The 17609-nt window shown below is 41.0% G+C and overlaps 1 protein-coding gene across 4 annotated transcripts in view; it reads right to left on the reverse strand.

Moving 5' to 3' along the window:
- Nucleotides 1-17609, reverse strand: part of STX8 (syntaxin 8) — a 334880-nt gene that overhangs the window by 313083 nt on the left and 4188 nt on the right. For all 4 annotated transcript variants that reach the window (XR_008673159.2, XR_008673158.2, XR_008673160.2 and 1 more), the window contains 2 exons: nt 13590-13689; nt 2657-2751 (listed from right to left, as the gene is read on the reverse strand). Coding sequence is in view for 1 of the 4 variants with exons in the window: in XM_004058575.4 (XP_004058623.2) it covers nt 2657-2751; nt 13590-13689 (195 nt within the window). In the remaining 3 variants the exon portion in view is untranslated. The remainder of the gene's footprint in view (nt 1-2656; nt 2752-13589; nt 13690-17609) is intronic.

Consider the following 17609-nt stretch of genomic DNA (forward strand, 5'->3'; position numbering starts at 1 on the left):
CTCTACTAAAAATACAAAAATTATCTGGGCGCAGTGGTGCGCGCCTGTAATCCCAGCTACTCAGGAGGTCGAGGCAGGAAAATCGCTTGAACCCAGGAGGTGGAGGTTGCAGTGAGCTGAGATCGTGCCACTGCACTCCAGTCTGGGCGACAGAGCAACACTCCATCTCAAAAAAAAAAAAAAAAAAAAGTTGGCCTCCCTGAAAATAAACAGGTTTATGAGCGCCCTCATGGGGTGGATTAGCTAAATGCCATCCCTAGTACTGGCTGCAGTTGTTACAGTAGAAATAGATCAATTATTTGAAAAAATAAATAGAATTTTAAAGAAAGTTGTTGTATTCCAGTTGAATTTTTGATGTCTCCTAGTAAATTCTAAATTATCCACATTAAGGGCCCTAAATATTTTTGTAATGTTTTAAATAACTCTTGTTCAGTGTTTTTGATGCTTACTGCTTAATTCAATAATTTGGGAAGTAATTCTGGGACGAACACAAAACCAAAAATCTGCGAGATTTCAACAGATGGTCAGACTGTAAGCATTTAGAAGAACAAAGTCAATTATAACTGTGGTATGCTTAGTACTCTCTAATAACTAGCAGAAATTATTATTAATAGAAAAAAGTAAAAGCTCTTAATTTGTATATTTTTCTTGCCCTATAGGGTTAGCACATAAATAAGGTGACTAATAATGTTACCTTAATGGAAGCGAATGCATATTATATCGTGAAACAATATGTAGTTACCTTTCTAATATACGTGTTTTAGGTAACACTAACATGAATTTACACACCTTGCCATGTGTAGACTTCCCAGTGCTTAGTACCGAAAGCAGAGGAAACAGTCCTGCCCATCTGAAACTACTAAAAATACAAAAATTGGGCCAGGCGCGGTGGCTCACGCCTGTAATCCCACCACTTTGGGAGGCCGAGGCGGGCAGATCACGAGGTCAGGAGATTGAGACCATCCTAGCTAACATGGTGAAACCCCGTCTCTACTAAAAATACAAAAAATTAGCCGGGCGAGGTGGCAACTGCCACCTGTAGTCCCAGCTACTTGGGAGATGGAGGCAGGAGAATGGCATGAACCTGGGAGGCAGAGCTTGCAGTGAGCCGAGATTGCACCGCTGCACTCCAGCCTGGGCAACAGAGCAAGACTCCGTCTCAAAAAAAAAAAAAATTAGCTGGGCACAATGGTGCAGTGAGTATATTAGGACTTGTTGATTTGGGTAAAATAAAAACCCTTTATATGATAGACCAACTGTGCTGTAACAAATTACACCAGATGGAAGGTAAAGTATCTCAGAATATTCCAATTGTGTTAAAAATAAGGCTGTAATTGTTTGAAATTAAATTTTTATTTGAAACCTTAGTGGATCAGTAATTGAATATCTAGAAAATCATGCAACTAAGCCAACTTTCCTGGTGATATAAAGGTGTTACAATGGGGGAAAATATTTTTTAGAACACTTTCCATTTTTTTATCTAAAAAGCTGTATTCCTGTATTTCCCTATATTTAAAATCTGGCAATATCCATTCCCTGAAATACCAAAAATTGGGTCTTCGGCATGAACTACTGACAATTTAGAGAAATGATGAGAGAAGACCAGTTTGAGGTAAGTTTTCAAACCAATATACACTCGGGTGTAAAAAGTTAGTGTAGGTAACAAGTCATGTATATTTTCCTAAATTGATCAGATTATGAATTTCTCTTTTTTTTATTATTTGAGACAGGGTCACACTCCGTTGCCCAAGCTGGAGTGCTTTGGCGCAATCTCGGCTCACTGCAACCTCCGCCTCCCAGGTTCAAGTGATTCTCCTGCCTCAACCTCCTGAGTAGCTGGGAGTACAGGTGTGCACCACCACGCCCAGCTAATTTTTATATTTTCAGTAGAGATGGGGTTTCACCATGTTGACCAGGCTGGTCTCGAACTCCTGGCCTCAAGTGCTTGGCCTCCCAAAGTGCTGGGATTATAGGCGTGAACCATTGCACCTGGCCCAGATTATGAATTTCTAAAAAAAAAAATATATATATATATATATATTTTTTAACACTTGGTAGGAGATTAAGATGATGGCATAACTTGCTTCAAGAAGTCCCATCCCACCCCTTCCCCTCACACTCCCATACTAGAGGCAGTGTCTGTGCCTCTGGAGGAAAAATAAGGCACATCTCAAATCTACATAAACATGGGGCAGGTGGTGAGAGGAGAGATGTATGGTTTCTACTGGTATTGGCCACTCCGAAAATAAACGGATCATTAAAAACTCTGGAAACTCCCAGAAGCGGAATCACAGCTTAGGATGATCATGGAAGTTTTCCTGTTGGAGCAGTAGCTAGCCATGGTCAAGGCGGTCTAGACAGAGAGCAGTGTGGGGCTCCGTAAATACCGCACCGACGGAAAACATTAGCTTCCTGAACTGTACAGGTTATACCCAAATAAGTTAATTCCCTCGGTACGTCTTGCTTTGCCAGCATATTCACTGTAAAACATGTAACAGACACTTAAAATAGAAATCAAGATTACAGGCAATATTTTGGAAACCAGGTCTTCCTCAAGCTGTGGGAAAATCTGGGTGGCCCAGATTCCTTCCTTTCTTAAAATACGACTGCTTTTCCTCCCACTCTAGAAAAGAGGTGGAAATGTTTACATGGATACATCTGATGTGTTGACACAGCTCTTAGCAATAAGTCCTTCAAAAGGGCGATCTTTTCCTTCAGGTTCTGCAACAAAGCTCTGATTGTCACGGTAAGCTGAAAAGAAAAGAACACATCCTAAGTATTCTAGTCCGGAGTGTAGAATCCACAAAATTACATCACGTAAACACTACTTCACGGGCTATGATGCAACCAAGCAAGGGCTGGAAGAGATAGATACTCAGCCCCTCACGACAAACTCAGGGCTGGAAGGAGGCTCAGTGGTGCCCTGGCCCAGCTGCCAACTTACAGCTTGTACCCGCTCCACAACCTGGCCAAGTGGTGAGCCAAGCCAGACTGGAACCCCGATACTGACTAGAAACTCAGTGTGCTCTCACCATCAGCTGAATCCTGTCATCTGAGCTTCTACCCCATTGATCCTATGTGTCTACCTTAGAACCACGCAGGAAATTGTGTTCCCCGAGTCTTCATTTGAGAGCAAAAACCCACAGTTCTCTGAACCAGGCTTCAAACGACAAAGTGTGGAGTCCCATTACCATCCCCACCAGGCTCTCTGAACAACTGGTAAAATTTATAACCCAATGAAATGTTTTACGGCAATGTGTTCTTTTTATGCAAGAGGAATGCTAACCACACATGACTCTTTTCCCAGGAGTGTGTGCATTTTCTCCAATCATCCTACAGGAAATTTTTGTCCGTGACTCTAACCTGTTACATTAAAGGATGGAGAAGAGGGCGAGAAGAGTCTCTCAGGAATTTGGAAATGTGAAAAAACTGCCTGTGTAAGTTAAAACATATTCAACCACGGATGAAATCAGACATATGTTAAAAACACAGAATACCACAGGTTTCCTTTGCTACCTTGTCAAAAGCAGCAATTATATAACTCAAGCGGACTCCCTCCTTGGATTTGCAGAATCACACCAAGGAAAACCAGCTAGTGTGTCAGAGACTGGCCCAGACTGCACACATCCAGCAGCCCTCCAAGGCACCAGCAGCCAAGAAAAGTATAACCTGAACTATCCCCATACCCCTGGGAACCAAGGAAGAATCACCTACAATGTTGTGGGGAAACACCAAGGAAAGCAGATCTCTCTACACTCAAAGAGAAAAGAGCGGCCGGGCGCGGTGGCTCACGCCTGTAATCCCAGCACTTTGGGAGGCCGAGGAGGGTGGATCACAAGGTCAGGAGATCCAGACGACGGTGAAACCCCGTCTCTACTAAAAATACAAAAAATTAGCTGGGCGCGGTGGCAGGCGCCTGTAGTCCCAGCTACGCGGGAGGCTGAGGCAGGAGAATGGCGTGAACCCGGGAGGCGGAGCTTGCAGTGAGCCGAGATTGCGCCACTGCACTCCAGCCTGGGCGACAGAGTGAGACTCCGTCTCAAAAAAAAAAAAAAAAAAAGATAAAAGGGCAAAACAAGCCAACAAAAAGGCGCCACACACACCAGGCCTACGAAGAGGAGTCCACAAAATCAAAGACCAAAAGCATTCGGGAGATGAAAGACGGAGTATGTAGCCATTAAAAATTATGGCTCAAATCTCAATTTGTTCACATAGAAAGATATCCATCACAGCTTATGAAAAGGAAAACATCAAGTCATAAAATAAAATATCACCCAAACAGAGAAAAAACAACCCAGGAACTAAATACAAACATTGAAACCATGAAAGCACCATGGTTCTATCTAAGTAGTGGGATTTTCTAATATTTTATAAGAAAATGATCACTTTTGTAATCAGGAAAAAATGTCATTATCATAATTAAAGACACTTTCTAGAGCACAAAAAAAGATGGAAAGCCTAATTCACATTTTCAGCTACCATAACCTTGGTAACAAGCACTGACAGAGATAACCACATGTCAATCTTACTTAGGAATTATAAATGTAAAAATCTTTTCAAAAAATATTAGCAAAGCAAATTCAGAATTACATTAAAAAGGACCATATACTATCAACAAGTAGAAATTATTCTAGTAATTTAAGAACAGTTTGATGTTAGAAAAATCTAGTAATAAAGCTCATGGTGTTAATAATTAAAAACAGAATAAACATGATTAGTACAGTATAGGGGAAATTATAAACAAAAGAAACTCACACAAAAAAGAAAGAAAAACTAAGAATAGAACACTACTGCCTTAACTACAATATTATTTAACTTTGCTCTAGAAGTTCTAACCAATACAATAAGAAAAATTAAAGAAAAATACAAGGACTACAAGGAAAGATGAGATTATTATTATTTGCAGATTGATAACAGTCTACTTGGAAGAGTTAAGAGAATCAACTGAAAGATTATTATTATTATTTTATATATATATATATATATATATATATTTTTTTTTTTTTTTTTTTTTTGAGACAGAGTCTTGCTCTGTTGCCCAGGCTGGAGTGCAATGGAGTGATCTCAGCTCACTACAACCTCCGCCTCCCGTGTTTAAGCGAGTCTCCTGCCTCAGCCTCCTCAGTAACTGGGACTACAGGCGCCTGCCACCATGCCCAGCTAATTTTTGTATTTTTAGTAGAGACAGAGTTTCACCATATTGGTCAGGCTGGTCTCGAACTCCTGACCTCAGGTGATCCACCCACCTCAGCCTCCCAAAGTGCTGGGATTACAGGCATGAGCCACCGCACCCAGACTGAAAGATTATTAAAAACAGTAGAGGCTGGGCTGAAAGACTATTAAAAACAGTAGAGGCCAGGTGCGGTGACTCACACTTGTAATCACAGCACTTTGGGAGGCAGAGGTGGGAGGATCACGAGGTTAGGAGTTCAAAACCAGCCTGGCCAACATGGTGAAACCCTGTCGCTACTAAAAATACAAAAATTAGCTGGGCATGGTGGTGCACACCTGTAATCCCAGTTACTGGGGAGGCTGAGGCAGGAGAATGGCTTGAACCCAGGAAGCGGAGGTTGCAGTGAGCCAAGATGATGCCACTGTATTCCAGCCTGGGCGACAGAGCAAGACTCCATCTAAAAAAAAAAAAAAAAAAAACAAAAAAACGGTAGAAGAATTCAATATGGTCATTAGTCATAAAGTGAAAAAAAATCAAGGGCATTCCTAAATTTAAGTAATACCTAGGGAGAGTTTTTTAAATTGTTATTTTAAAACTTCATTAACAATACCAACAAAATCTAAAAAATATCTAGCACAGTGCCTGGCACATAGTTAACTGTGCAATAAATACTGCTGAAGAAACAAAAGGAAACTCTCAATATTGTGAAAATGTAAGTTTTCCCCAATTTAAATCTATAAACATACATGTCTACTTGAAATTCCATTTGGAATTCTTTTATTGCAGAAGAGGTGATAATTAAGGCACAGCACAGTTTGGTTTTTTTTTTTAAATGAAGTTTTAGAAAATTACTCTGACAGAAGGATAAATGAAGGAAAATAAAAACGATGAATATGTATAATGTTCATAGGGGCCTTAATCAGATATAAAGTGATTACAAAAAACTACAATAGCTGATGCTGGCAATTACCAACAGCTTCAGTAGTGCAACATAACAAATGGCCCAGAAACAATGTAGCTGTATAAAAGCAGTGAATTAAATATGAACTATTTCATATGAGGGAAAGAAATTCATAATTTAGCAAATGGGGAAAAAATAAAATTAGATAGCTACGACACACCAAAGTAAACACCAAGTATTTCAAAGATTTACACACACAAAACAAAATAACAGAAAAAAAGCTTAAGGAAAATTTACATAATTAAGTATTTATAAAACCTCTGCATGTAAAAGGCCTTTTTAAGCATGATATCCCCTCCCCCGTTAGAAAAGATCACCAACAAACATGCTGATAATTTCAAATAAAATTTAAAAACCAGTACATGTTTTACAATGTCACTTACAAAATCAAGTTAATAGAGAAAGCATTTATACTAAATATACCAGATCAAAGCTTAATATAGTTAACATATATAAAAAGAAAACTTTGAAATTAAGAAACAAGGCTGAGCACGGTGGGTCATGCTTGTAATCCCAGCACTTTGGGAGGCCAAGGCAGAAGGATCTCTTGAGACCAAGAGTTTGAGACCAGCCTAGCCAACATGGTGAAACCTCATCTCTACTAAAAATACAATAATTAGCCAGGCGTGGTGGCGGGTGCCTGTAATCCCAGCTACTTGGGAGGCTGTGGCAGGAGAATCGCTTGAACCTGGGAGGCTCGGAGGTTGCAGTGAGCCGAGATTGTGCCATTGCACTCCAGCCTAGGCAACAAAAGCAAAACTCCATCTGGCCAAAAAAAAAAAAAAAAAAGAATAGATATTCAAGACATAATAAAAAATGCATATTAAACTACTGTAACATAGTATTTTTACCTAGTAGAGATTTTTAAAAGATAATCAAAATTGGTGTAGAAATGTTATTCTGCAATATATGTGTTCAAAAGGCTTAAAATGTTATACAACCCAAATCCGGAAAGTCTACATTGAAGAATTTATTTCAAGATGGGCAATAATTTGGCTATACTGAAAAATTATTTGTAATTAGAAAGAATCTAACTGTCCAAGAAGATGACACTAGTTAAATAGATAGCAGCCCTTCGTGTAAAAGATGAAACCATATATTTACTAGAAGAAAGCAGGAATAAATTTTTTATAACCTGGAAACAGCAAAAACTTAGATATGACTAAATATATGGAAGCAATTACATTGACAGCCAACTTCATTAAAAAAAAAAAAAAACTTTCGGCCGGGGGCGGTGGCTCACGCCTGTAATCCCAGCACTTTGGGAGGCTGAGGCAGGCGGATCACAAGGTGAGGAGATCGAGATCATCCTGGCTAATACGGTGAAACCCCATCTCTACTAAAAATACAAAAAAAAAATTAGCCGGGCATGGTGGCGGGTGCCTGTAGTCCCAGCTACTTGGGAGGCTGAGGCAGGAGAATGGCGTGAACCCGGGAGGCGGAGCTTGAAGTGAGCCGAGATCGCGCCACTGCTCTCCAGCCTGGGCGACAGAGCGAGACTCCGTCTCAGGAAAAAAAAAAAAAAAAACTTTCACACGACAAAACTACCACAAGCAAGTCAAATGTCAAATGATAAAGGAAAGGAAATAACTGCAATTTATCACGAGGAGCTAATCTCCATAATACGTGAGGAGCTCTTAAAAGATCAAGACTAAAAAGGCTAATAATCCGGTAGAAAAATGGGCAAAAGACAAAACAGTTCACAGAAAAAAAAAATATATACATATGGCCCTTAAGCATATGAAAACACACTCCACTTGACTCATTATATGAGAAATACAAATTTAAAACGACCCTGAAATACCATTTCTCACTTATGAGGTTAACAAAAATTCAGAAGATTCACACACCCTCTGTTGGCCAGGCTGTGAAGAAACAGAAGTGCTCACACATTGCTGGTGGGGTGGCAAGGGTGACAACCCCTTTGAGGGGGGATTTCACATCAGGTTAAAAAAAAAATTACATATGCCCTGGTTCTGAGAACTCACCTTTAAAAGACACCTATGCACATAATTTTTTTAAAGGACAAGGTTATTTACTGCGGTGTTATTCACAACTCAAGACTGGAAGCAATTTAATTGCCTTTCCTTAGGAGACAGGTTAAATAAAGAATGTTACATCTATGCAATAGAGTACCCATACAGCACTAAAGAAGAACAAGGAATATGAAATGAAATGTAGAGGTTTCTATATTATTAAGGGAAAAGACCAAGATACAAAAGAGTATCTGTCATTCATTCATTCATCCTTTTATTTATTTATTTATTTATTTATTTATTTATTTATTGAGACGGAGTTTCACTCTTGTCACCCAGGATGAAGTGCAGTGGCACAATCTCGGCTCGCTGTAACCTCCGCCTCCTGAGTTCAAGTGATTCTCCTGCCTCAGCCTCCCGAGTAGCTGGGATTATAGGTGCTCGCCACCACACCCGGCTAATGTTTTGTATTTTTAGTAGAGACAGGGTTTCACCATGTTGGCCAGGCTTGTCCCAAACTCCTGACCTCAGGTGATCCACCGGCCTAGGCCTCCCAAAGTGCTGGGATTACAGGCGTGAGTCACCGCGCCTGGCCCGAAAGAGTATCTTTTATATAAAAGGAAAAACATACACACAGACACACAGAGACACACACATACACACGCATAGAGGCTTATTTCTGCAGAAAGTAACACAGGAAGAATAAAACAGAAATTAATGAAAATGGTTATTTAGAAGAAGTAGGTTAAGAAAAGGTAGAAAAGAGAGGAATGGGAACAAGACTTTGAGTGTCACTTTTATATAATTTTGACTTCTGAACAATGTAAATGTTTTACTTATTTAAAATTAAATTAAAAAGTTGGGAAAAGCAACTCCTGAAAATGAATAAAAACAGAAACAAAGGATAACATAAGACAGAAAAAAAAAGAATCAATTATTGCAAAAGTCCTCAAAAAAATACTGGCAAACCGAATCCAGCAGCACATCAAAAAGCTTATCCACCACGATCAAGTAGGCTTTATCCCTGGGATGCAAGGTTGGTTCAACATATGCAAATCAAAAAATGTGATTCATCACACAAACTGAAATAAGACAAAACTTACATGATTATCTCAACAGAAGCAGGAAAGGCTTTTGATAAAATTCAACACCACTTCACGTTAAAAACACTCAATAAACTAGGTATTCAAGGAACATACCTCAAAATAATAAGAGCCATCTATGACAAACCCACAGCCAACATCATACTGAATGGGCAAAATCTGGCAGCATTCCACTTGAAAACTGGCACAAGACAAGGATGCCCTCTGCTACCACTCCTATTCAACATAGTATTGGAAGTCCTGACCAGGGCAATTAGGCAAGAGAAAAAGAGGAGAGGAGAGGAGAAAAGAGGTGAGAAAGGAAAGGAAAAAGGAAAGGGAAGGGAGAGAAAGAGAGAAAGGAAGGAAAAGAAAGAAAAGAAAGAGAGAGAGGAAGGAAAGAAGGAAAAGAAAAGGCATCCAAATAGGAAGAGAGGAAATCAAACTATTCCTATTTGCAGACAACATGATCCTATATCTAGAAAATCTCATACTCCCAGTCCAAAAGCTCATTAAGCTTATAAACAACTTCAGCAAAGTCTCAGGATACAAAATCAAAGTGCAAAACATCACTAACATTCCTGTACACCAACAGTCAAGCCAAGGGCCAAATCAGGAATGCACTCCTATTTACAATTGCCAACAGAAAATAAAATACCTAGGAAGACAGCTAACCATGAGGTAAAGATCTCTACAAGAAGAACTACAAAACACTGCTCAAAGAAATCAGAGATGACACAAACAAATGGAAAAACATTCCATGCTCATGGACAGCAAGAAGCAATATCGTTAAAATGGCCATACTGCCCAAAGCAATTTATAGATTCAATGCCATTCCTATTAAACTACCATTGACATTCTTCACAGAACTAGAAAAAAGTATTTTAAAATTCATATGGAACCAAAAAAGAGCCCAAATAGCCAAGGCAATCCTAAGCAAAAAGAACAAAGCTGGGCCGGGTGCAGTGGCTCATGCCTGTAATCCCAGGACTTTGGGAAGCCAAGGCGGGAGGATCATCTGAGGTCAGTTCGAGATCAACCTGGCCAACATGACAAGAGCCCATCTCTACTAAAACTACAAAAATTAGCTGGAAGTGGTGGCTCATGCCTGTAATCCCAGCTACCTGGGAGGCTGAGGCACGGGAATCACTTGAACCCGAGAGGCAGAGGTTGCAGTGAGCCAAGATCGTGCCACTGCACTCCAGCATGGGCGACAGAGCAAGACTCTGTCTCAAAAAGAAATAATAAAATAAAAATAACATAGCTGGAAACATCATGCTACCCAACTTCAAACTATACTATAGGGCTACAGTAACCAAAACAGACATAGACCAATGGAACAGAATAGAGAACTCAGTTGACCAGGCACAGTGGCTCATGCCTATAATCCCAGCACTTTGGGAGGCCGAGGCGGGCAGATCACTTGAGGTCAGGATTTCGAGACCAGCCTGGCCAACATGGCGAAACCCTCTCTCTAATAAAAATACAAAAATTAGCTGGGCATGGTGGCACACACCTGTAATCCCAGCTACTCGGGTAGCTGAGATGCAAGAATCACTTGAAGCCAGAAGGGAGAGGTTGCAGTGAGCTGAGATCATGTCACTGCACTCCAGCCTAGGTGATGAAGAAACACTGTCTCAAAAAAAAAAAAAAAAAAAAATAGAGTACCCAGAAATAAGGCCACACGTACAACTATCCGAGCTTTGACAAAGCTGACAAAAACAAGCAATGGGGGAAGGATTCCCTATTCAATAAGTGGTGCTGGGATAACTGGCTACCACGTGCAGAAGATAGAAACTGAACTCCTTCCTTACACCATATGCAAAAATTAACTTCAGATGGATTAAAGACTTAACTGTAAAACCTAAATCTATAAAAACCCTGCAAGACAACCTAGGCAATACTATTCTGGACTTAAGAACAGGCAAAGATTTCAGGACAAAGACACCAAAAGCAATTGCAACAAAAGCAAAAATTGACAAATAGGATCTAATCAACTAAAGAGCTTCTGCACAGAAAAGGAAACTATCCACAGAGTGAACAAACAATCTACACATTGGGAGAAAATATTTGCAAGCTATCCATCTGACAAAGATCTAATAGCCAGTATCTATAAGGAACTTAAGCAAATTTACAAGAAAAATCCACCCCATTAAAAAGCAGACAAAGGACACGAATAGACACTTTTCAAAGGAAGACAGGCATGCTGCCAAAAAAACAGGAAAAAAAGCTCAACATCACTGATCATTAGAGAGGTGCAAATCAAAACCACAATGAGATACCATCTCACACCAGTCAGCATGGTTATTACTAAAAAGTCAAAAAATAACAGATGCTCAGGAGGTTGCAGAGCAAAAGGAACACTTATACACTGTTAGTGGGAGTGTAAATCAGTTCAGTCATTGTGGAAGACGGTGTGGCAATTCCTCAAAGTACTAAAAACAGAAATACTATTTGATTCAGCAATCCCGTTATTGGGTATATCCCCGAAGGAATAGAAATCATTCTTCCATAAAGACACATGCACGTGGCCGGGTGGGGTGGCTCACACCTGTAATCTCAGCACTTCGGGAGGCCGAGGTAGGTGGATCACCTGAGGTCAGGTGTTCGAGACAAGCCTGACCAACATGGCGAAACCCCATCTCTACTAAAAATACAAAAATTAGCCAGGCATGGTGGCAGGCACTTGAAATCCCAGCTACTCTGGAGGCTGGGGCAGGAGAATGGCTTGAACCTGGGAGGCAGAGGATGCAGTGAGCCGAGATTGCACCACTGCACTCCAGCCTGGGCAACAAGAGCAAAACTCCGTCTCGAAAAAAAAAGAGAAAAAAAGAGACACATGCATGTGTATGTTCACTGCAGCACTATTCACAATAACAAAAGACATAGAATCAACCTAATGCCCACCAATGGTAGACCAGACAGAGAAAATGTGGTACATATACACTATGGAATATTATGCCGCCATAAAAAAGATCAAGATCATGTCCTTTGCAGGAACATGAATGGAGCTGAAGGCCATTATCCTTAGCAAACTAATGCAGGAACAGAAAACCAAATACCGCATGTTCTCACATTCTGTAGGTTGTTTGTTCACTCTGTTGATATAAGAGAGAGCTAAATGGTGAGAACATATGGATACATAGGGGGACATGACACACACTGGGGCCTAGCAGAGGGAGGAAGCTGGAAAGAGGAAGAGGATTAGGAAAAATAGTAAGTGCTAGGCTTCATACCTGGGTGACAAAATAATGTGTACAACAAATCCCCATAACACAAGCTTACCTATACGACAAACCCACATATGTACCCCTGAACTTGAAAGTTAAAAAATAATTCTAATAACTTTGGAACATAATAACCTCAGCATTCTTAGTAGATTAGTCTACACTTAAAAAGACTCCAATTTTGAACTTAGTGTTTGTCGTGGTACCTTATAGCAATTTTGAAACCATTTTCTGTAAACTGTAAAATAGACCAAATGAGTAAAAACATACTGATGCTTTTGGAAACTAGGATTCTCAGTGTGAGAGAAAGAAAATACAAATTTGGAATGTGGAAAATAAGGAAGAAAGGTGTGGTGTTAGATTTGAATCAGAGGCTTCTATTTTCAATCATAATCACAAGTATAAACTTGTGATTTCACAAAAATCTATTTCTTAGCCAAATCCCACCACTGTTTTTATACAGCCCAAAACTAAAGATGGTTTTTATATTTTTTTTCTTTTTTGAGACAGGGTCTCACTCTGTTGCCCAGGCGGGAGTGCAGTGGCACGATCTTAGCTCACTGCAGCCTCCACCTCCCAGGTTCAAGCAATTCTCCTGCCTCAGCCTCCTGAGTAGCTGGGACTACAGGTGTGTGCCATCACGCCTGGCTAGGTTTTATATTTTTAGTAGAGATGGGGTTTCCCCATGTTGCCCAGGCTGGTCTCGAATTCTTGACCTCAAGCAATCTGCCCGCCTCAGCCTCCCAAAGTGCTGGGATTACAGGTGTGAGCCACTGCGCCTGGCCTGTTTTTACATTTTTAATGTAAAATGTAAAAACTGTAACTATCCTTGTGGTGAGAATAGAAACTCAAAGACTTGAAGACATTGTCTCTTGGCCTGCAAAGACTAAAAGATTTATTATCTGTAGGAAGTTTACTAACCCCTGAACTAGACTATAAAATTGTTAGAAATATTTAAAGTAAAACAGGAGAACTTAAATGTGTTATGCCTCATTTAGTCTCAATGATTAAATAACTACTAACTGGTTGGGTGTTATGTCAATTCAACATATGTAAGCAGATAGATCATCATACACACATGCGCACAGACAGCCTCAAAGAAAGATAGGAGGGTTTTCAGGCCTCAAAACTCAAACAAATCATTGGGTACTAATTCCTTCGTGGTATTACCTTTGGTGCCTTTTCACCTTTTCTTTCATACTGATTTCGTTGTTGAATTTTCTCAGCAATTTCTTGGGCAATTTGACAAGTAGAATCGTATGTGGAGAACCTGCACCAAAGTCGTAAAAAGAGAAAATGTTTAAGGTTCTTTTTTTTTGAGACGGAGTCTCGCTCTGTCACCCAGGCTGGAGTGCAGTGGCACGATCTCAGCTCACTGCAAGCTCTGCCTCCCGGGTTCGCACCATTCTCCTGCCTCAGCCTCCCCAGTAGCTGGGACTACAGGCGCCCGCTATCATGCCTGGCTAATTTTTTGTATTTTTAGTAGAGATGAGGTTTCACCGTGTTAGCCAAGATGGTCTCGATCTCCTGACCTCGTGATCTGCCCCCTCGGCCTCCCAAAGTGCTGGGATTACAGGCGTGAGCCCCTGCACCTAGCCTTAAGTTTCTTTAAAAGAAATTTTTGCATTGTCTAAGTTTGACATTTTCATTCTAGCCAAAGAATTCAAACAGAGGGGAAGAATAATAATATGACCAGTAAAAGCAACATGGACTGAGCGTTATTTACCATGTGCCAGGCACTATTTTGAAGGCTTCGTTAGTAATAACTCACTTAATCAAAACAGGAACGCTATGAAGTGGGTACCATTACCATCTCCAACTCACACATGAGAAAAGGAGGCACAAAGAGTTAGAGTGACTTGCCCAAGTGGTTCTGCCTGCTGCAAACCAAGGCCGTCTGGCTCCAGAGCCGGGGCTCTTAACAACTGTGCTGTTCTGCCAATGAGAAAGCATGTGGGGGGTCTCCGCTGCACTGGGCACTGTTCTGGGCACTGGAGAAGATGGCAGTGAACAGAATGAACACAGTCCCTCTTTCAAGGAGCTCATATTTTAAGGAAAGAAAGTCATAAAACAAATAAATACATAGTATGTCAGGTGTTGATAGGTGCTAAGAAGAAAAACGCAGCAGGATAAAGGGACACAGAGTGATAAGGAGCTGCTACTTAGGATCAGGTGACACGGAGGCAAGGTGAAGAAGCTGGGCTCGCAGATGCCTGGGGGCGGCTCTAGGGTGCAGGAACAGCAAGTATTGTCTAGCCTAAAACCAAATGCTCTGGGGACAAAGGCCACACACCCACCTGACATCTGAGCTTGCCAGAATTCTCTCAAAACATTTAATAAGCTTCTAGTTGTCATTCAGCAGCGTTGGAGGCTTTGAAGGGTTCACAGTGAACTCCCAACAGCCCCTTATGTTTTGCTTCTCTCAAAGCATTTTTACCTTCTATCATATAGAAAATACTTAAGCAGACCGGACGCGGTAGCTCACGCTTGTAATCCCAGCACTTTGGGAGGCCGAGGCGGGCAGATCATGAGGTCAGAAGTTCGAGACCAGCCTGGCCAACATAGTGAAACCCCGTCTCAACTAAAAATACAAAAAATTAGCCAGGCATGGTGGTGGGTGCCTGTAATCCCAGCTACTTGGGAGGCTGAGGCAGGAGAATCCCTTGAACCCAGGAGGTGAAGGTTGCAGTGAGCTGAGATCGCACCATTGCACTCCAGCCCGGCGACACTGTGAGACTCCATCTCAAAAAAACAAACAAACAAAAAAACAAAAATACTTGAGCATGCATACACATTTCATTTCTCCTATCAGACAGTCTGCTCCTGAAAAGCTGAGACTCTGTGGACTAACATGACCAGCATTATCTTCCAGGACCAGTCCATCACAAAATATCGGAAACTCCTGTTGCCCCTAATGTCCTAATTTTTGCTTGAGTAAACAATATATTTTTTAAAATCTTTCAATTCCCACATATCATTTGAACACTGAGGGAACTTGATAAGTGTTTTTGTTTTAATGAAGGAAAATGCGCCCATCAATTCCCTTAGGAATCTTACCAGAATAATTATAGCAATAGTGACAGCTGAGTACCTGACCTGAGCCAGGTCCTATACTAAGAGCTTTACACTGTAAACTTCATAAGGATCCTGAGAGAGGATCCTGAACCACTAACCACTATACTGTAAAGCAGCACCATTCATGTATATATCATATATATATCACACACATTCACATATATTATATATATCACTGATACATATATTCTTATATATCACATACCTATCGGTTATATCATATATACTATATATTCGTATATGTCACATGTATATCATTCATATATATATATTCATGTATTTGTGTGTGTATGGAAAAATAGCAGTGATACAAGAAAACACAGAATTAAGAAAATAGGAGGCTAATAAGGAAAATTGGGTCCTGGTCCAAACTTTGCCACATTTCACTTTTTTTTCCTCCATATTATCATGAAAAGAGGAGCCTAGGTCTGGCTCTGGGGTCCAGACCATACATATAAAAATCATCCACATATGGTAAGTTTTGCCTCCTGCCAAATGTGGGATCTAAGTGGTAAGTACGTCTGGAGTTCAGAGGTGGAAGAGATTACTGCTGACCAAGGCACTCAGATGGAGAGGGTCCATGAGGTTACATCTGGATGACCACGAAGTTAAAGCAGGTCTCTTATTCAGACAGGAGGGAGGAGCACATTCTAGACTTAGTGAAAGACAGGGCGAGCAAAGATGAATGGAAGGAAACGTGCCCGGCACATTTGGCTGCGTGGTGGCCCTGGAAGCCTGGTAAGTATAAAATGGTAGAGATGAGTAAAGCTAGTTTCTGCAGATCCTTGAACACCCGTCTAACAAGGTTAGACTTAAAGGAGAATTTTAGAGCCATAGAGAACACTTTTACATACAGAGAGTGGCCCTAAAGCGGTTATGAGAAATGCACACAGCTAGCACAAACTCCCAGGTGTCCTGACTCCAGTCCTTGTGTTGTTATTTTAGCCCTAAAGAGCAGTAGTTCTAAAACAAGTTGGAATCACTGGGGAATCTTTAAAAAAATAACAATGCCTGGTCCCAACCTCAGCATTCTGACTGAACTGGTATGGGGTTTGTCCTGGGCGAGCGTGGGGAGCTTTAAAAGCTCTCCAAGTGATTCCAATCTGCGGTAAAGTCCGGGCGGGAACCCTTGGCCTGGGGCAATAGACAACCTCATTACACTATCAAGCACACAGGTGCCTGAAGTACTAGTTTAGAAAAAGTAATTGGGTGGGGGGCGTGGCTGAGGCAGGAGAATCGCCGGAACCCGGAACCCGGGAGGCAGAGGTTGCAGTTAGCCGAGATCGTGCCATCGCACTCCAGCCTGGGGGACAAGAGCAAGACTTTGTCTCAAAAAAAAAAAAAAAAAAGTAATCTGGGCCGGGCATAGGCGTAGTGGCTCACACCTGTAATCCCAGCACTTTGGGAGGCCAAGACGGGTGATCACCTGAGGTCAGGAGTTCAAGACCAGCCTGGCCAACATGGCAAAACCCCATCTCTACTAAAAATACAAAAATTAGCCGGGCATGGTGGCGGGTGCTTGTAATCCCAGCTACTCGGGAGGCTGAGATAGGAGAATCACTTGAACTCAGGAGGCAGAGGTTGCGGTGAGCCAAGATCATGCCACTGCACTCCAGCCTGGGCGACGGAGCAAGACTCCATCTCAAAAGAAAAAAAAAAAAAGGTGTGGAGGGTAGAGATGAAACAAGAATGGCAGAATATTGATAATCACAGAAATTGGGTGGTGAGTATGAAAGGGGCCCATTATACTATTCTAGTTTGTGTATCTTTTACCTTCCAAAATAAAGTTTTTAAAAAGCAATTCAACAAAAAGAAGACCATGCTACCAACATAAAAAGTCCAATCAGGATATAAAACTATTAAAGTTTAACTGTAATTTTTCTGGAAATGGTACATCATCAACAAATTAGTTACCCTGGAGGTAAAGCTAATTAACATTAGCAAAGAGCCAGTTCAGAGACAGTGATCATGGGCTCCTTCTGTTAAACAGCAAGCTTACTACTTGCTTTGATAGGCCATTAAAATAGTAACTGCTATATTCCATTGCTAGACACTGAGGGAGGTGCCAATGACCTATGATTTTAGCAACACAAAGGTAAAGCTGTAGTTGAATCT

The sequence above is a fragment of the Gorilla gorilla genome, chromosome 19, assembly GCF_029281585.2.
Source record: "Gorilla gorilla gorilla isolate KB3781 chromosome 19, NHGRI_mGorGor1-v2.1_pri, whole genome shotgun sequence".
NCBI lineage: Eukaryota > Metazoa > Chordata > Mammalia > Primates > Hominidae > Gorilla > Gorilla gorilla.